The sequence below is a fragment of the Oreochromis niloticus genome, linkage group LG14 (assembly GCF_001858045.2).
Source record: "Oreochromis niloticus isolate F11D_XX linkage group LG14, O_niloticus_UMD_NMBU, whole genome shotgun sequence".
Taxonomy (NCBI): Eukaryota; Metazoa; Chordata; class Actinopteri; order Cichliformes; family Cichlidae; genus Oreochromis; species Oreochromis niloticus.
In genome coordinates, this window is record NC_031979.2 from 23,112,106 (window position 1) to 23,132,591 (window position 20,486).

The 20,486-nt window shown below is 40.4% G+C and overlaps 3 protein-coding genes across 7 annotated transcripts in view; 1 reads left to right on the forward strand and 2 right to left on the reverse strand.

Moving 5' to 3' along the window:
* LOC100707847 (syntaxin-1A) overlaps positions 1-6,119 on the reverse strand; it is a 74,902-nt gene extending 68,783 nt beyond the window's left edge. For 3 of the 5 annotated variants that reach the window (XR_003213961.1, XM_005459377.4, XM_005459378.4), the window contains exon 1: positions 5,656-6,116. Coding sequence is in view for 4 of the 5 variants with exons in the window: in XM_005459377.4 (XP_005459434.1) it covers positions 5,656-5,685 (30 nt within the window). In the remaining variant the exon portion in view is untranslated. Of the gene's footprint in view, positions 1-5,655 lie in introns of all 5 variants that reach the window. The other 2 variants (XM_005459376.4, XM_019367710.2) reach the window with 2 other exon arrangements.
* Positions 6,120-7,733: 1,614 nt separating this feature from the next.
* Positions 7,734-15,105, reverse strand: bud23 (BUD23 rRNA methyltransferase and ribosome maturation factor). The gene is made up of 12 exons (XM_003454814.4): positions 14,918-15,105; positions 14,585-14,622; positions 13,613-13,708; positions 12,846-12,928; positions 10,097-10,193; positions 9,910-10,006; positions 9,782-9,832; positions 9,585-9,670; positions 9,318-9,363; positions 9,170-9,231; positions 8,375-8,464; positions 7,734-8,185 (listed from the first exon to the last, which is right to left on the reverse strand). Exons 1-12 carry the CDS (start codon positions 14,963-14,965, stop codon positions 8,131-8,133), a joined length of 849 nt encoding a protein of 282 aa, XP_003454862.1. The 5' UTR covers positions 14,966-15,105; the 3' UTR covers positions 7,734-8,130.
* Positions 15,106-16,304: 1,199 nt separating this feature from the next.
* On the forward strand, positions 16,305-19,788 carry dnajc30b (DnaJ (Hsp40) homolog, subfamily C, member 30b). The gene has a single exon (XM_003454848.5). It carries the CDS (start codon positions 16,371-16,373, stop codon positions 17,499-17,501), a length of 1,131 nt encoding a protein of 376 aa, XP_003454896.1. The 5' UTR covers positions 16,305-16,370; the 3' UTR covers positions 17,502-19,788.
* The last annotated feature ends 698 nt before the right edge of the window (positions 19,789-20,486 follow it).

Sequence of the window (20,486 nt, forward strand, 5' to 3'; positions counted from 1 at the left end):
ACGATGAGGCACCAAGGCACATAAGCTTGAAAAACACCTTGTGTTTACCTGAGACAGCATTGGCATCTGACAGAAGGTGACGAGAGCGTGTTTAATAAGAGCAATCGAAACCAAAGGAAACTGCAGGGTCCGTGACAGTGAGCGCAAATATTGTTATAAGTTATTGTTGACTCCAGATGACTTAGTTAAAAATATCTGTCAAGCCACAAGTTGGCAAGATTTATAATATTATTACACCACAATATTAACTACCTACAAATACAGACAGAGCTAAACCGGGACTAATAAGGACAATGGCAATTCACAACCTTAATCACCAAGAAACATCAGTGATAAAAAGATGTTATCGGCACAGCTAGAGAGCCCTTCTGCTGCCATTAATTATAAGATGATGAGAAAAGAGAGGTCAGCACATTAAAAATTCAATTTTAGCAGCGGTAACAAAGATGACCTGAAGCTAAGTCTCCCACAACAGATGGGAATAGTTTGATTACAGAATCATCTATTTATTATTAGGATTTCTTTTAGCTCATGCCTCTTCGAAGCTGCTTCTCCTTATGAGAAGAAGCGACATGATTTTGGCACGCAGAAAACGACAAACAACATGGTGATTTGCATTAATTCTAGGAGTCAATATTCAGCAAACAGTGGTACAAACGACAGTCCATTCACACATATCTAATGTCTATTAACAGCCAAGAGATATTGGATATCATTGCAACTGTCACCTCATTTGCAAAGACAGACAAGTCTCTGGTGAAATGCCAGATCGGTCACACTCATTTCATGGCTCATTAATGCAATTATGCAGCATTTATCTGTTAATGAATAATGTGTTTGTGACAGTCTGTGTGCCTTTCTGATAATATAGTGCAATAACAACGTTAGTTTATTCCTCATACCCATAATTTTACAGAAAAGTCTCATTTGTTGGTCACAAGCAGAAAGCAGCCAGTTTGCCCTCCACAGATCCTGCAGTTTACAGAGGCTCAAAGCTTTGAACGACGACAAACAAAACCTCTGACCCCCCCCCTAGGATCAGCGTTCAGTTCAACAGCCACCAAAGTGGCTTCTTTTTCCTCACTGCCAGTAGTGTCAATGAAAAAGGGTCAAAAGTAAAGTTCAGGTCAAGGACAGAAGAAAAAAAAGATAAAGACACAGAACAAAATGCAACACAAAAGGTGGGTAAATGAAATAAAACAAGACTTTTAAAGACACAAATGGGCTTTGTTGACAACTATCCTATTAGTTAATGTGTCACTCCAACGCCAAACAGGTAGCGACAGTGAGTAGCCCCAGCATTCACAGGCATAAAGAGCTGCCTGAGCCAACAGTGGCTAACAAGGCTGCCTAGAGAAGCGAGGAGGGATAAAGGAAAGGAAAAATCTAGGGGAGGACAGGAAGCCATCTGATAAATCACTGATAGGAAGAGAGCAAAAAGCAATAATGGCAGAACTCACCATTACATAGAGAATGAAAGGAAAAGAGAGGTTTACTGTTAAAGACACAGAGATAGGAACAGAGGCAGATACAGTCAATCAAATGACAAAACTGAAGAAAAAGACAGAGCTGATAAAATGTCAGGGAAAAAAATCTGAAGGCGAAATTAACTGTTACAGGTGCAGCGCTCATAATGCCGGCCTAAACGAATAAGTCGCTGCTGCAAAATGATAAACAATCACATTTGATTTATAACAGTCCCTGTCGTGGGTGAAATCTGTAATAAACTCATCAGTATTTTTCCCTTCAGGTTTCAGAGCTCGAGGAAGGCTGACAAACGCATCACATCATCACCATCTGTCACCAAATCACTGCTGGGCCAACTGGGAGTGCTGGGACAAGGTGAGGGGAGGGAGGAGGCCATGTGGCCATCCTTGTTATTAAGTCGGGCGGCTTTAGGCAGCGAGCTAACGAGTTATTGGGAGAGCAGAGTCGTAGGCAGGTGTTGAGCTCATAAAGTAGCTTTATGTGCATATGGGCAGTGTTGGAGCAGAACCTGTACCCTCACACAAATATGAGCAAAACTCAATTTCCTGCCAAAATGACACACGAGCACATGGCTGAGTAAACTTGCAGTGTGACACACACAAAGACACATAAGCAACAAAATCTGTAAAGCTCACAAGTCCTCCGTTTGCTCCTGATTTGCTTTGTTTCGATGTGAAAAAGAATTCTTATATAATGGGGGAGGTTTTCTAGCTGAATGGGTTCGCTCATTTTACACTGAAGAAGTAATCACAAAGTCCAAATAAATGATAACACCAACATTTTTAGGAATCATCAAAAGTTCTTAAATTAAAAACTCAAAGCAAGTCTTAACAAATGCAAATACTATAAGATAGTTAGAATTAATACTGATACAGAGCAGATACCGGACACAATCCACTCTATTTCTTTAGTCTGTGCAATTATGGTAAAACAGGCTCATGTTGTTTTTCAGAGAAATGATTCAACCGACTTCCAGATGTTACATTTAGGCAAAAGGACTGCTGCCCCGAGCTAAATCCCTCCACCCTCCATTTCATGATTTGGAGAGATCATCTGTTGTCTTGTTCAACTACAACACATACAAATCTTTGAACAACCATCCATAATTATACACACACACACAAACACAATGCTGTGACCAACTTCTCATTTCTTTATATTTTGCTTTAAAAAAAGGGAAATATGCACATCTATTTATTGACACATGTGCAAAGGTCTCGGTGGCACCGTGTCAAATGGAGCAACGAAGCCAAATTTGAAATCTTTGGTTCAAATTGTTGTCAGTATGTACAGAGAAGTTCAGGAGCCATCTGTGATACACGGTAAAGGCTGTGTCATGCTTTGGGGTTGCATTTCAGGCAGTGCTGTTTGAGAGTGTGTCAAAATTGAATGAATTATGAACACAGGAAAAGTACCATGAGATACTAATGCACCATGAGGTACTATCTGGAAAGCATCTGATTGGCAGCAACTTCATTTTTCAGCATGACAGTGATGCCAAACACACTGTCATCTTGACAGAACAGAAGAGAACAATAGGCAGCAAACATCCAATGAAGTGCTTTGAACGTCCTTGAAGAAGCCCAGAGAGCTACTGCAACTGTACCCAAAGACTACTTAAAGAAATTACAAGAAAAGAGAGTTCATGCTGTTGAAGAATAAAGGTGGTCATACCAAATACAGACTGTCAAGCTAGCTACAACTCTGTTTTTACTTTATAGACTGTGACTAATCCAAGTATGTTTACACATTTCAATAAATTGCTGCAACTATTTCTCATTTTCCTAACAAGATATAAAAAAAAATTAGTGGTGATTTAAAACAACTGCACGGTACTCTATGTAGGTTTATGTTGTGGTGGCTGCTGGCTAAGAAAGAAACCTCCACATGTCTTCCTTAATGTACTTAAGCCTAAATAGGTTGCAATACTGACTGAGTCACTAGCGGGTGCTCATCATGAGTTCCTCTAGTTTCTATTCCCAAAGCGAGGATGCTCTGTTATGCTGCTAGTCCACAGAGAACTTGAAGTAAAAGTTCCTGGGGTCATGGGAATCCAAGATTTCCCCTAGTGTTAAGGTGGCAGCTCTTAGAGGGCCTCCCGAAACTCCCAAATCTCATTAAAACCAATACAACAGTGGAAATAGAAAATCCAAAGCAAAAATAATGAAAAGCTACAAGAGGTGGGTTTATCAGCATGCACAGTATAGAACTTGATCTTCTCCAGTCTTGTCTACCTGAGTGGACAAATATAAAAAGTGCAGTTATTTTTGGAGCTAGTTTCAGGTACTGGGTGCTAAACAAACCAATGAGTACACACTACACTAAAGGTGGAGCTCTGAAAGATTCAGGGCCATGATAGATTTAAAATGGATCATTTATCACATAAATACGACTGATAAATGTTTCTTCGCTTTTCTATTATTATACTAATATCTTTCGTCAATACAATTGGTCAGCCACACAAGATTTTGGGTCCTGGAAACTTGTTATAAGTATATTTAATATAAAAATGTGTTTAAAGTAACTATAGAATAATCACAAACTGAATTAGCTGCATACTGTTCAGATTTTGACACAATCCCATCTATAGCGGGCCGCTCAGAGACAGATGACAATCAACAAGCCGCATTAACTTGAAGCTAAAGAGGAAACCGATATTAATCTAATGCTGATGGGAAGTAGCTGTCTGTGACTTGCAATTTATTCCAATTTTATTTGGTGCAGTTTGTCTGAAATAGGTCCGGCTGAGCTTCTCCAGCTGCCATTTCTCAGACACGACAGATATGATCAAAAATGATAAAAGAAAATAGAATCAGGGTGTTTGTGGATTGGCTGCTGATTCACACTGAAGCTGGTGAGGAAGATTCAGACTATTTCTCCATCTTTCTCTTTCTCAATGATACAACTGCATCTTTCCAGCACTGCAAGGACATAGCATGGCAGGCTGAAGGCACGCATCTCTTGAACGAACACACACACACACACACACTTGGCAAGGCTGGGTTGTCTCCCTTGTGACCAATTCATAGCTAGATCTTCACTGAAAGCTGAAGAGCTGTAAATTGTTTCCTCTCTCTCCTCAGCTTAACTGCCAATTACCCAGATCTGACAATGGCCACTTTACCACCACACACACACAGAAAGTAGCCTATATGAAGCTGAAACTAGCATTCCTGTGGAGGATGCTACTCAGTGGCTTCACTTCTGTATCAGTCAAGCCAAAAACCTGTTAGCCATCCAAGTCTTCTTGTTTCCACGTTAGCTTTAATAAACAATTAAAAATAGTTTTTAAAAAAAAAAACAGCTGGCAGAAAGTCAAAGGGTACAATTCAAGATTTCAAGGCTTTATTTTTCATCAGTGGTAAGAATAAATGGTGTCTGAGTTCATACCCACAAGACTACATCCCTAATAAAGCACATTGCAGGGGTTTGAAAGACAAAACGTTGTGTTCCTTGTTATTGGTGGTTAAAGGTTCTTGGATAAGACCCCTGTGACGCGCAGAGGGCGGACATTTCACAGGTGGAATGGGCGAGCTGGGACCAATTTCCTCACTCGAGTCACACACCCATAGTTGGCCAGATCGATCAAACCACACTGCACACATTAATTAAAATCACTGGTGGCATATTTCCACATAGACAGCACATATTTTTTATCTAACTCCTTTAAATTCCGAATGATTTTACAATAGAAAAAAAATGCCTAAAAGGAAATCAGCGGTGGATTAATTAGCGACACCAGAAAGATTTAATGCTATTAAGTACAAAGTCTCAGCCCGATGACCGTCTCTTCAGCACCAAAGAGCCTTTAAACTGATTTCACAACACTGACAAAAAGATCAAAGTGATCTTGCGTGTGGCCATTGAGAAAATGACTTTTACTTTGTTTTTAACATCTAAAACCATTCCTGTCTGCTGCGCGTCATCCTGATTTACGCACAGCAAACCATGGCAGCAATACGCGCTCGTTTCCTACAATAAAACATTACATTTGAGCCTCCATCAGACCCCGGGAGTCACAACTGTTGCTCAATCCGCGCACCTCGCTCTGTGGCTAGGAGCTTTCTGAACACACATCGCTCCATTAAAAGAAAAAAAAGAAAAAAAGCCCGTCTGTTCGCATTAACAGGTGGATGCTGAGCAGAAAGCACACAAACACAAACTTACATGTCTAAGTTCTTGCATGCGGTCCTTCATGATTCCCCGTTTCGCCGGTAAATTGCTGTTATTCCCTCAGTTCCCGTTGTCTTCTGGGTGTATGTGACGGTGATGGAGCGGCGGGGCGGAGACCGACGGGTAGACGTGAGCTCGACCGAGAGGAAGAGGCGCGTCTGGCGGCAGCAAGAGGCGGTGATTTCCCCCCTTCGGTTCGGATGCTGGGATGGTGAGACCACTTCAGAGCTGGGTGACGCGCAATAAAGGTGAGGCGAGGCCTTCCGCCGTTAACCCATTACACACCCACAACTTCCTCAATCCGGACTAATTGACTTTTTTTTCTTCTTTATTCTTTTCGGAGCTCTCTTATTTATTTTGTCTGAATATTTAGTCCGACTGCATGAAGGGTAGTTTGACACAAAAACCAAGTGAACTAGGAGCCTGCCTGAGGGGGGAAATTGTGTTGACTCTGGTTAACAATTGAGCAGGTTCAGAGATAACGCCCAGGTACTTTCCATTGTGCCAAAGCGAACAGCGACCCCTGTCGAAATAGACGGATATGGCAACAGTACAAAGAGCTCGAAATGACCCAGAAATATTGCCTTCAATAAAATATTTTTGTATTTAAAGCTCCATGTGAGAAAATATAATTAAAATAATTTATTTTTGTGTGTGTGTAGATTTCACTACAACAATCCTGCTTTTTTTCCCCTTTAGTCAATATTTGTTGTTTCCTGAGCAAATGAAAATAAAGACAAGGTCCAAAGAGGCATTAAAAATAACTCTGTATTAGTACAAATTTTGACCTTATCACAATCCTCCATCTTTTTTTTCTTAAGCATTTATTCAACTCTTGGGTGGGCTGGAGTCTGTGTCACTGCTCCTTTCCAGGCACAGAATCCACGCAGGTACCATACACCACTAAAAATGGTGCCAACATTTTGCGAGCAAAATGGTGCAGGAAATGATTGAAATGTGAAATACTGTATATAAAGCAAAAACAGAGCTTGTACAAGTTTAACAAACTTCAAAGTCAATAGTTGGTACGACCACCGTTGTTCTTCAACACAGCGTGAACTCTAATAGGCAGCTTTCTTGGAATTTCTTTAAGGAGTCTTCAGGAATAGTTCTCCAAGCTTCTCGAATCCCATTCAAAGCTCTTCTTTGGATGCTGGCTGCCTTTTTGTTCTGTTCTCTGTCAAGTTGTTCCCACGCTGCTTCAGTAAAATTGAGGTCCGAGCTCTGGGGAGGCCAATTCATGACCGATAAGTGTTCCATTGTGTGTTTTTCTATCCAGGTTTGTTTTCTTTATTAGAAGTATGTTAAGGTTTACCGTTATGCTGAAAAAATTAAGCTACTGCCAAGCAGAGGCTTTCCATATGACATTGTGCGCTGGATCAAACTCTCACAGTACATTTCTGTGTTCATAATTTCATCAATTTTGACAAGATTGCCAACATCACATTTTACAGACTGTTGTAGACTTTCACTGTTGTGCATCTCTCCTGACCTCCTCCGTACATACTGATGACCGTCCTTGTGTAATTTGACATTTCTCCCATTTCCTTTATCTAAGAACAACTTCTCCACAGCCACCTTTCCACTGAGCTTCTGATGAAGCTGATGAAAGTGGTCAGATGCAAGGACTGGACTGACAAAGCTAAAAAAACAACAACAACAAAAAAAAAACAAAGAAATGCCAAATGTCCAAAAAAACCCAGAAAGACCGTCAGAAAGCCTGGAGAACAGAAGACCACTTCAAAAATCTCAAGAAAATCTGGCTCCTTAGAAGCAAATTATGCAAAAATGAGGGGCGACTCAAAACTTTTGCACAGTACTGTAATATTCCAAAAATGGTTTTTTTCTAAACTTCAAGAAACAATTTTCCTCCATTACAAACGAGGCTGGTTCAGTTTCTCCCATGTAAACGCAGCGCCTGAAGTTTCTTTCTTTTTAACCTGATTAACTACCATTTTTTTCATTATTAGGTCCTTTTTATTATCATAGCTCCTTAATAAAGGTAAATTCATTTTGTGGCGCTTCCTTTAATTTCTTTTATGATCTAAAAATAAATCATTAAACAACCTTAATACATTTTTTGTTTAGTTTTAATTGAGAAAACATTGCAGATAATACAATAAACCACAAAGATATGGCCACTTATAAAATTGCTTTGATTTATTTATACGGTTTTGCTTTTTCTTCGCTGTGGTTTTTGCCACCAGCTGTGAGTACACACACATTTGTTCATGTACTTCCAGCCAAACTGAACATTGTGAGTGCAATCTCACCGCTTTTGGCGAGGAACACTCGACCAAATATAAAAACGACTGGCTGTAATTGCATTTTGCTCTTGCATCACATCCACTTGAATTAAAGAGCTGAAAAATAAATCAGAGTCCAAACACTCTGCAGTTCCAGAGGTGGCTGTGTGTGTGCGTGTGGTAGAGAGGAGGGCTAATGAAGGCGCAGCTGCATGAGTCAGAGCTAGAAATGAGGTCTTCGCTTACGTCCAGTGTATTTAGTGTCGGCTCGAACCTCCCTGCAGGTTAACAAACACACAGCAGAGACAGAGAGAAGCCAGTTAAGGTGCATTATAAAATACAGGCAATGAAAGGTAAAATCCAGTTAAAGCTAAACTAAGTACATTACGACATTCAGAGCTTTAAGCTCGGTATAATGAATTCAATTTTTTGTCCTCTTAGAGTTGAAAATACACTCATGCACACACCGTCCCTGTCTCCTCCTCCTCTCCTTCTTCTCCAGGATCCAGTCTCGTCCCTTCTTCAGCGATTTTCCCTTCATGTTTCTGAAACGACATCTTCACAGCGACAAATGAATATTAAAAACTTCGCATTAGATGCAACACATCTCACATATCCAGTCACTTGAGTATTACTCTGTAAAAGGGAGGAAAACCTGCCTGACAGGGTTTTAAGTCAAGCAGGACAACGACCCTTTCTGTCATTTCTTTTGGTCTTTTGGCTTCATAAAGGCAGGTAAGACTGAACCTGCACTCATCAAAGCTGAGACCAGTTCACTCTCCTAATGCAAAGTAATTAATGGGATGATTTATACGGCTGCGTTACCACAAATCATAAGCAAATCACCAATTATCCTGATGAGAATAAATTACAGCTGTAGCAAACAGTCTCCAGCATCATTCATCTTTACTGATCATATTGTTTGCTGCAGAAAAAAAAAGATGTAGCAAATCCTTTGAAAGCTACTACCACACAGACGGGAAATAAAAAAAATATAAGGTTGTTAAAATCCCATACATTCTTTCCTTGGGCAGTCAACAATGAACAATCAGCAGTAAAACACATTAGAAAACACTCAAGTGGCCTCGGGCTGAAACACATTGCATATGTCTGCATGAAATACACACACAAAAAAGCTCTGTAAACACCAGAGACTGAAATAAACCGAGTCAACAGCTGTTATGTCAAGCCATGCAAACAGCTTTATGAAACAGTCTAATTGCTCAGGGTAGGCAGCATCGGCCCGCAGTGGACGTCTTTACCTTTGGCCTGAGTACTGAACCTGGTTTGGAACAGCTTTGTCTGAAGTTTCTGATCCCAGTCCCTGAAATACAGGAAAAAGACATTAAAATGATCATCATCTGGCTGAAACAAAAGGCAGCGACCCACAACATCCACAGCTTTTCTTACTTTGGGAAGAACTCCTGCTACACCCGCAAACAGACACAGGAAGAACCTGGAGATAAACAGGAAGCGTGTGTGTAAGAAAACGTAAACCAGCCAAACAGCTCCAATATGTAATAATTCATCATGCAGCCAATGTGACAAACAGTCAAGTCCCCCCTGTTCTAATTAGCCCTGTGTTGTAAGCACCCTGCTACCAATTTCACAGCCTATTAGGAAGGAATTGATTGCAGACGTCAAAATAAAAAGGACCCGCTTCCAGTAAATACTGACTTTTTTGCTTTTGCGCTGTTGGGGTAATCCACCACCATGCCTCCACTGAAACCTGCCTTCATGGCCTGTGTCGTTATCAGCTCGAGCTTTGGAGAGAAAAGAGGAAAGTGGTAAGTAAGTGAAGAGAAACCTTCAGGGTGTTCCTCTGCTGACACAGAGCCTTCATGGAAACAAGAAGGGTTTTTTTCCCCTTTTACCTGTTCTGAGTTCTCAGGATAAAGCTGAAAAACTGCACGCGAGCCTCTTGACTGAAAGAGCAAAGAGAGGTTATAAAATGTTTTCATCAAAAATAAGCTTCCTGGATGTTTGAGTGATAAAATCTTACCAGACATGAGTACAGAGTGCTAAAGAAGGTGTAGAGTCTCTTTGGGGGACTGTGCGTCCTTTTGTCTGCATTACAAAGCCACTGCAGGGCAGAGATACTGAAACAGAAACAGAGTTTTTTAAAGGGGTCATAAATCATTCAAAATTCCCAGGAAGAGCCTGACTTATAAGTATCCTTTGTTCTTTACCTGACGCAACCATCAAAGGTACCAGGTCTGAACGGCATCCCGTGGCCCATGTCTCCCAGTACGAGGTCTCCTTCCACCTCTCTGTCCAGTGCAACATCTGTCACACAGAAGAGAATTACATTTGTTTAGAGTTTATGCATTTCTTGTGGTGACATAAATGCACAAAAACAACCTTAACCACATATTGGATCTATTATTATGCTTAAAATAAATTTTAGGCTTAAATTTCATTAGCCAATCACATGGTAGCAACTCGATGTACTTAGGCATGTAGACCTGGTCAAGAAGATCAGCTGAAGTTCACTAAGCATTAGAATGAGGAAGAAAGGTGATTTAAGTGACTTGAATTAAGCATGGTTGTTGATGCCATCAGGGCTGGTGAGAGGATTCAGAAGCTGCTGGGATTTTCCCCACAAAACCACTTCTAATGTTTGCAAAGAAAGGTCAGAAAAATAAAATATCCAATAAGGAGCAGTTCAGAGTTAAAACATCCTGTTGAAGTCAGAGGAGGATGGCTTGACTGCTTGGACTTGATAGAAAAGCAACAGTAAATCAAGAGTATTTTGAAACGCACAACACGTCTGAGCTGTAGCAGATGGGCTACACCAGCAGACCACCACACCAGGGCCATACCTGTCTGCTAAGAACAGAAAACTGAGGCTAAAATTTACATAAGCTCACCAAAACTGGATTTGAGAAACATTGCCTGGTGATGATGAGTCTCAATTTCTGCTGCAGCATTTGGATGGTACGGTCAGAATTTGGCCTAAATGACATTAAAGCGTGGATCCATCCTGCCTTGTATTTACAGTTTAGACTGCTGGTGGTGTATTGTGGTGGGGATATATGATTTTGCACACTTTGAGCCTCTTAGTACTAACTGACCATTGTTTAAAAACCACTGTCTGAGTATTGTTCCTGACCCTGTCCATTCATTTACAACCACACTGTACCATCTATTGACACATCATGGACGTACAGATAACAAATCTGCGGCAACTGTGTGACACGATCATGTCAATATGGACCAAACTCTGAGGGATGTTTCCAGCACCTTAGCACAAGTGTAGCTAATAAAGATACTAGGTCAGGGCTCGCAAAATCGCTAGCCCGACGTCCCGGGGCTAGCGATTTTTCCAGTCGGGCTACCAAAATCTAACTCAGCCCTGCCCGTCGGGCTATCATAGGAAGGAAAAATATGTGTCAATGCTTTTGCATTTTCTTTCGCAAATGTAGCTGAGTAATTATGTCATTGGCATCGATGAGCCACTGTCAATATGTGAAATCGAGTTTGAATTTTCGCTTCTTCTTTTTTGGCTTTTACTTTCACTTTGCGATCGCGCGAACTGTGTATAGAGAGCAGCAGTACTGATTGGTGAGTGACAGATTAATTGCGCACCAATTCCTTTGACATCGTCTTATCACTGATTAGCTACTATTCAAACGTGACAAGTGAAATCTCCCACAGCAAACTTAAACATGTGATAGAGGTTGATTGTGCAGAGAATCGCTGACTGTTATGTAAGTACGTGTGTAAAAACAGATGGATTTACACAGGAATTTTAGTTCTGCAGAGCCAAATAATAAAGGTCAGGGTGAAGAAGGAGCAGCCAAAGAAAAGCCGACCAAAAAAAAGGAAAAGTTATGACAAATCAGACTATGAGGCAAAAAGAAAGCTCAGCTTTTTTGGTTTCATGGACAAAAGAATTTCTGTGGCTGGAATATGACAATGTAAATACCATAATGTTCTGCCAGGTGTGTCGTGAGTTTCCCTCAATATCTGAGTCGACAAGCGCCTTTGTTACTGGGACCAGTAATTTTAAGAAAGACCCCATCAGAATCCATGAGAAATGCATTATTGCTCAGTCTGCAGTATCTTTCCCAGAACAAACACCAATTGCAAAAACATACTAAAAATAAACCAAGCACAACAAGAAGTCCTGAAAAAGCTGTTTAGAACAGTGTTTCTAAAGAGTATACCATTGGCAAAATGTAGCCGTATTTGCAAACTTCAAAAAGCAAATGTCCTAGATCTTGGTTCCACTTACCTCTTACCCGGGACTTAAATGGCCTGTATTTATTTATAAAGCATTTATGTATTTATACTTAAGCAGAAATTTCAGATTCAGGATCTGACACAGACTGATTCATGTTCTACACAGTTCCAAATATTTGAGTTGATGACTGTAATTTTTATACAATTGTTGTAATTTGTGTTTTAACAATTTTTTGATGGATGTTTTGTTTCCTTTACAATATTATACTTTAATGTATATTACTGTAAAGGAAACAAAACATCCATCAAAAAATTGTTCTCATTTTTTTTTTTCGGGCTACTTAAATTTATTTTGGGCTACCAAAAACTGAAGAGTGCCTCCCCGAAGGGCTACCAGGGATTTTGAAATTTTGCGAGCCCTGTAGGTGAATGCATTTTATACTCTAGTTTTATGACTATCTATAAGTGTGTGAATGTATTGGATGTCCTGAAGCTAACAATGTCTTCCTTTAACTGATCAAGTTCCAGTCTGTAACCAGATTTTAGGAATATCTTTGGAATATAATCAAGCTTTGCACTATATGTTGGGAAAAACATTATGTTTTAACACACGGACATCAATAAAACAGTAGCCTGACTGTTCATTTCCTTCAGGTGTGTTAGAATATGCCAGTATTTAGCTGCACATGTACAAATTTTTAATGATATATTTAGTATATCATGACTGATATAAAGTTTGAGGGTCAAACCAACCCAACATCGCGGTGCTGATGTCGACTCCGACCCAGTAGTGTCCCTCTTCTGACAGGTAATCTCCGCTGAGACCGGAGCCACACCTGAGAGGCACAGACCAGATTGTTTCTCATCACAAATACATCAGATTACTGTGTCACATTACAATGAGTTATGTTCAAACTAAAACCCAAAACAATGACTTTTCTACAACACCAGCAGACATTCGGACTTTTGCCACATTTCCACCTTTAAGTACCACGAAAAAAAACGGTGCTTAAAATAAATCCGGGAGGTACAAAACCCTCCACAGCCAATCATAAACGTTTACATCCCCCACCTCCCAGGTTCTTAGACTAAAAGCACTGCGGCATCCCCCAAGCAAGAGGCTTCTTGGAGGATAAAGATAATATCCCAGAAACTTGATTTAGACCCTCGTCCTTTTAGTCAAATCACAAGAACATTCCTAGTTCTTGGAAATGCTTCCTGTACTGGAAAATGCCAGTTTCTCAAAACTCAATTTTTCAGTGATTTCCTTAAATGCTTTACTTCTTTTTTCTTTTCTTTTTTTCCATTACTAATAAAGAATTCAATAAAGTTTGATTGGAGCTAGTTTTAAACGTACATTCATTCATGCAACAGTATCGCCAATATGCAGTCTACCTGTCAAAGCACTGCTTAGTTTATTAATGAGCCTTTTCATGTTATTGTTAAGAGTAAATATGTACTACCATGTTACATCTCTAACTTTATGTACTTGCTATAAGTAAATTCAGCCACTCACTCACCCAACATCCAACAAGAAGCAGGGCTGTCCCTCTGGCAGGCTCAAAAGCTCCACAGCTCTCTCTGACATCTGGGTCTGGATCTCAATCATTCGAGAGCTAAGAAGCAACAAAACACAACAAGATTTCAGATCTTTTATATTATTAAAACATTTTTTGGCATATGCAAACTTAACTTTCTCGCTTATGAACACAAAATCAGGCAACTTGCTGCTGACGGAAAGGCATAAAACTGTTCTCTATTCTGTTTTACAGTAAATCCGTCTGAATTGGAGGGGAAAAGGGGGGTAATGACACAGCTATACCCCTTTTTTGGAAGAGGAAGGGTGGTTCATACATGACAACCACAAACAAAGCCTCTTTAAGTTGTTATATGTTTGACCCAAAGGAGTTTTAGGTGTTTGAATCTTTGGTCAGTGTCCCACATCAAAGTAAGTTAACCAAGGTGGGAGTGTATGAAAGAGGCTAAACATGGGGCATCTTTAAATTTAGTCTGAGTCAGAAAAATGTATCCTTTCCTGAGGTCTTCAAATTAATTTATACGCTGAACAACTGTGCAGTAATGAGCATTCACCCAGAGGTGCAACTAATGAGTTCTCATTATCAACCGACTGTACCTGGTTTGATACAGATTAACTGATTGCTCATTTAGTCCTAAAACCAAACGCTTTCCAATTAAACATAAATAAACAGCAGTCATGAAGCCATGAAGGCAGAATAAAAATGGTTTACTAAATGAAGTGTCTCATTCATATACAGAATGTATATATAAAGTGCAGCGGACAGTAAAAGGGTTGAAATAAAACTAGATTCTCTATGTTAGAAATGCAACCCTAACAAAAAACTAAATTAAGCGCACAGTTTAATTATGTCAAAGGACAGAAACACAGAGACACTGGATAAAAAAAAGAGCAGTGTGTTACATATAAACATGTAACGTAGTCACAAACATAGTATCGTTACATCCACACTCACTTTTGGGAGTACTTCTTGGCCTCCTCTTCGTTGTAGAACTGGAGAAATTAGAGCACATCAGACTGACAGATCAGCAACACTTCAGTTTACTTATACAAGCCTTCAGCTTCAAGTATCATTTAAACCAGACCAACACAAAGCTCACCAAATCACATCCTGTGATTGAAATAAATAACCGACTCATGTTCACTAAACAACCATTTAAACCATGTCTTTAAAGCTGCTTCAGCTGGAGGCCTTTAAAGAGCCATTTACAGATATAAAATGCTCCTGTAGAAGAAGCACCGGCAGAAAACAAAAGCTAAAAAAAACACAATAAACCGTCCGACTGACCACATCTGGAGGAGCTGAGTGTTCGGGTCGTCGACAGCTGGACGCCATACTCGCTTCTCCTTGTCAGTCGTTATGTTACGGGAGTAATTTTACTTTATAAACAAGCTGCCTGATAGCAAAAGACCCACACGTGAATTATGGTGACGTCATTCACAAGCGACGACCCGCCTCTTCTTCTTTTGCACCGTTTGGAACGATGTAGCGCTTTACTGCCCCCCTCTGACCTGCCGTGCGGACCATCCTAAGCTTTCTAAATAAATAAATAAATAAAAACATATGAAAAGATACTTTTTTATTATCAAGATAGATTTTTACTTTGATCCTAACATACTATTATTATCTTAAATTTTGACTAAATTCTCAAAATTAAAAATGCTAATAAAAAAGATTCAAGTTGAATTGGAATTTCAATTTCTTTTAATTAATTGATAATAAATTGTTAGAAAAAAACGACTTTCTAATACTTTATTCTGAATGTGGTCCTAATACTCATGCATTATTTTTTGTAGCAAATTTGAAATACTTACAACTTCAACTTAAAATCTGGATCTTGGATCTTTCGACTTTAATCTAGGACAGTCTTTTATTACTGCTATTGAGTTTAGGAAGGCAACATTTTGAGATAAATGTCTGAATAATATTTGTAGATTAACTGTAATGAAAAAAATCAAATCAGCTTTTATGTCCATATTGTTAATACTATATTTATTACATCATTATAATCACTAATGATAGTCATTTTTGACCCTCCATATCGCCACCAACTTACTGTTTTTTTTTTTAATGTATCTTTTTATTGTCTATTTTTTGCACCTTTATCCAGGTTCTCATTCATCTTGACTCCAACAAAAACAGGAACTTTATGCAGAAACTAATTCATTCATGAAATCCTCTTTTTTTTTAAATTTCTTGAGCTGCAATATTTTAAAGCTGCCCTTCTTGTGGTCATCATCTCATCTGAGGAAGCACTTCCTCATAAAGAGCTACAAATATCCGCTTTAATTAGCATCCAGACAGATAGAAACCCTTTCCTCTATAAAATTCACGTTTAATTAATCACACAGTAACAAAGTCGGAAAAATCTTATCAAAGGTTGTGCCTCTGTATTGAATAGGTAGCTACTCTGTCTTTTAAATGACAAAAGAAAATAAAAAATACTGTTTTAAGAATAAGGAATTGCCATTTCAGTAAAAGAAGAGGACTTACATTAAATCTCTCTAAAATGTTTCAACTATATTTTACATTTTAGAAGATAAAGAGAAATCAATTGTCCTCATTTCCTTCAATTTTACACGATAAATAAAGTGTTTATGTTGATCTTTATGTCGCCGGTGATCTGCTAAATGATTGGTCGGTTGTGTTTGACTACTTCCTGTAAACATTGACTCTGATTGGGTCCTCGTTCTCTCACGCGCCGGATGCTGCAGCTGTTTTCCGGCCCCTTCTCGGTAAAATGGCAGAGGTCGGTCAAAGGCTGGGGAACGGAGTTTACCGGCTTTCCGCTCTCAAAACCAGCCAGAGTCGAGCCGTGTGCCCCGGAGAAAGTCCCGGGTGTCATATAACAAACCATGCCTCCGTTTCCGGTCGGGTTACAGAGAAATCAGTCCAGTGTGGACGTGCAGTTCAGTCAGCTTCAGAAAGCAGAGAAAAACTTCTCAGGTCAGAGAAAGTTTCCACAGTGAAGGAAAGCGGGAGTCAGGTGTTGGAGAGTGCGGCTGCCTCCGGTTTCATCGCATTTTTAGAAAACATGGGGAGCCTGCGAGCTCATAAAGCTGCTCTTTTCCTCCAGAAGAAGCTGCTGCCTTGCAGGAGGACTCTGTGGACGACAGCAGCTGTCTCCATCCACTCTGACACCTTCAGTTCCCCCCAACAGCGCCAAGCTCTCTGCACGTTTACCTTCACCTTGGCAGATCCTGGATCAGACAGGCTGGGCTGTGGACACGGACTGAGATGTCTGAATCTGCGACCTGACACCCTGAAGCCAAATTTCACAGCAGCTAGAAGCTACAGCTGGAGCTCAGAAGATACTCCTCTGCTGCACAGGAGCAGGACTGCCTATTATGACATCCTCAAAGTGTCTCTCAATGCCACACAGTCTCAGATCAAGACGGCTTACTACAAGCAATCCTTCATCTACCACCCTGACAAGAACCCCGGGAGCAAGGAGGCCACCCAGCGCTTCTCTGATATCAGCGAGGCTTACACCGTGCTGGGAAACATCAGCCTGAGGAGGAAGTACGACCGTGGCATCCTGAGCCGGGCAGACATCCAAAATGCAGGCAGACCCTCCAGTAAAGAGGCTTCCAGCAGATCCACGGGCTCCCCACAAAAGCCTCAGCAGAGAGCCAGACAGTTCTCCCAACCTGGAGGGAGGCCCATATTTGATTTTGATGCCTTTTATCAGGCTCACTACGGGGAGCAGCTGCAGAGAGAGAAGGACCTGAGAGCCAGGAAGCAGCGCATGGAGGAGGAGCTGAAGAAGCATCATAGCAGGTGGAGGCAGAAGAAAATGATGGAGGTGGCTGTGGTAATGCTGCTGGCCATGGCAGGGCTAATTATTATCAATGTCAAGGCCTTGAAATAGAAGCGGCAGCCGGAGGTGCTCCTTTCTTGGGCTGCACTTTATGACACTCAGGGTGAGGAGAAGGAGGTGGAGACGGGAAGTGTTTGCACGGTTGCTGACAGCTGAAGAGGTTCATTTGTTTTCAGGAGTAAACAAACCGTCTCACTCGGATTATTTAAGCTGTTTCAAGCAGCAACTTGTTAGACTCCATGTCTGTACTGTATACTGATTGTTTAAACACATGGGTTCATTTTCCAAGTCTTTGATTTAAAAAAACAAAACAGATCTTGCTTTTTACAGTCGTTCCTCCTGTTCATGCCAAGTGATGACAAAAAAGAGGCCAGGCTTCATTTTAATAGTTCACAGGACATTGAATTGACCTTTAAACCACGCATGATGTGTTTTTATTGTAAGCGATGTTGGACAAAAGCCCCAGTTTTCTCCTTCCTTTCAAAAAACTGAAGCTAAAATGAGCCTTCAGCTGTCCCCATTTCAAAGAGGATGTCCTCTTGAAAGACGGGCTCTTTTGTTGGCAGCTCACTATTTCTATATCTGCCTGAGCTCAGCGTGGAACCGCTTTTCAGGGAAACAAAGAGACTGGGTTTTGAAGGTTTTGAAAGTTCATTTAAAAAGAAGATCGCTTAAATCCAACAACCTGTGCCTACACTTAGTGGAAAATCAGGTTGTGCATTTGTCTGAATGTCCCTTTTTTTGTTTGTATTGGTTCATTGTGAACACTATGCAAACCACACACGGTGTGAACATGTCCTTAATGACCAGTGTAAACATGAGGAATGATTACAGAAAGCAAAACCTGGTTGAGACAGGCAGGGGTCCTGTACGGTCCCGTAAGAAGACAACTGAATGTTTCAGTTTCTCCACGTGTAGAAGGGCGATGGATCGAAGGCAGTGGAAACTGTAAACCACCCCACAGGTTGGGGACTTGAATGTAAGTCAGGGGTGTCAAACTCATTGTAGTCACCTGCAGCCCATTTTGATCCACAGTGGGATGTTTGGAGCGAAACCATTAAACACCACAGTGGACCTGCAAAAGCACAAAACCTTCACATGTAGCTGTTGTAACTAACAAAAGCAACAATAACTTTGACCCATTTTCACTCATGTGCAGTGATGTTTGTGCATTTTATGAACAAGTTAAACATGTCGCTGCTGTCCTGTAGTGTAACAGTTTGTGTTACCCTGCATTTGACACCCCTGATACACTCAGTGTATGGGTGATGTCCTCATTACCTCATTTCATGTTTTTATGTCTTAAGAGGTCAAAGCTCCAACAACACCTGTGGTATTAAGATTACCCTGATGAAGGCAGCAGGTTGGTAAAAATCACAAAACTGTTCTTTATACTGCAAAGGTTGCTGGAGCTTTGACTTCTTTGGACCCTTTTTCTTTTCTGTGCACCTATGAAATAGGTGTAGAAACATGTTGTAAACATGTTGCAAACCATGTACCCGGCTTAGCCTTGGGTTAGTCTTTCTAGCACCTGTACTATTCTGTAGTAACAGAGGGAAGCCAGACAGCTTTTGGTGGTTCAGATTGATTTCTGTCTATCAAACTTCTTCAAAAGGACGAAGATACCTTTACTTCCTGAATAATGCACAATTCCTTTGGCCTTCCTTATACTCCAGCTCTGTAATGTGGAAAAATCACTTTAGTAAAATTTGAAGATTATGGAAGCTTTTTTTTGTCCCACTGGGGGGAAAAAAGATTTGGTACAAAATATTTATTTTTTTCCATACATAAGTCAAAATTTAAAGTTACAATCTTGTTACTTATTTTGACTTTTCAGCGGCAAAAACAAGTTTCCATATAAGATAAGCTGTTATTAGTAGCATTATCCACATACTGACACCTCTCTCTATTTCAGTGTAAATATGTGTATGTATTGTAAAATTAAAATTTAAAGTCGATTATTATGTGTAAGGAAAGCTGCAGTACCAAAAATACAATAAAACTGTGGAGTGCATCCCTTTTGTTCCTAACTGATTCAGCATCAGGGCAGAGTCTGTTCCAGCTGCCGGAAGCAGAGGACAACAACATGGAGGGCTAACACAAAGAGACAAGCACTATTCACATTCACACCTATGACCAATTTAGAATCACACGTTACTCTAACATGCATGTGTAAAGGGAGAGAACCTATAAAGCAGTGGTTCTTAACCTGGGTTCGATTGAACTCTAGGGGTTCGGTGAGTCGGTCTCAGGGGTTCGGCAGAGCCTCTGCCGTGACATGCACGGCTCATTTTGTGCACCAGTAAAAAACATATCTATGTCTTGAATTTGAAAAAAATCATATTTTATTTTTCACTAAAGAGGGGTTCAGTGGATGCGCATATGAAACTGGTTAAGAACCACTGCTATAAAGGTACAGAGATAAAGTCCCCGGCCTGAGAACTCAAACCCTTCTTGCGTTCCCGCTGTGAGTCGACAGCGCTGCAGTTACCTAGTAATTACCTGAGCTGAGGATCTGGCCCAGCTTAGAGGCGATTACATTTTAGTTTGGGCCTGAATCCAGGATTCTTTTTCATTGTGAGATAACTGTATCATGTCCTCATGAATAGAAATTAATAATTAAAAAAATGCATTATGTGATACTGAGTTGGTGTTTGCAGGAAAATACTTACTAATTAAATACTGTGTGCACAGCAGATTTTTTTTCTTTATTTTTAGCCAAGGACGTTCTCATTTTACCCGTGTTTGCCCCCCCCCCCATGTTACAAGAGCTGACCTGTAGAGGGCATCTCAGCACAATGAAATGATCACTACTTTACAGCTGGAGGCCTGACGGGCTCCCCGAGGCTCTTTGTGTGAGTATGAATGCATGCAAGCTGTAACATATTACAGACATAAAAGCACTACAAATATTGACTCATGTCTTTAACTTGTTGTCTAGCATAAGTCAAACATTTGTAAACTGTGGCTTTTTAAATTGAGATCACTGGCCACCCTGATCAGTCTACGTGGGGAGCATGAAAGTATGGCAGGTCA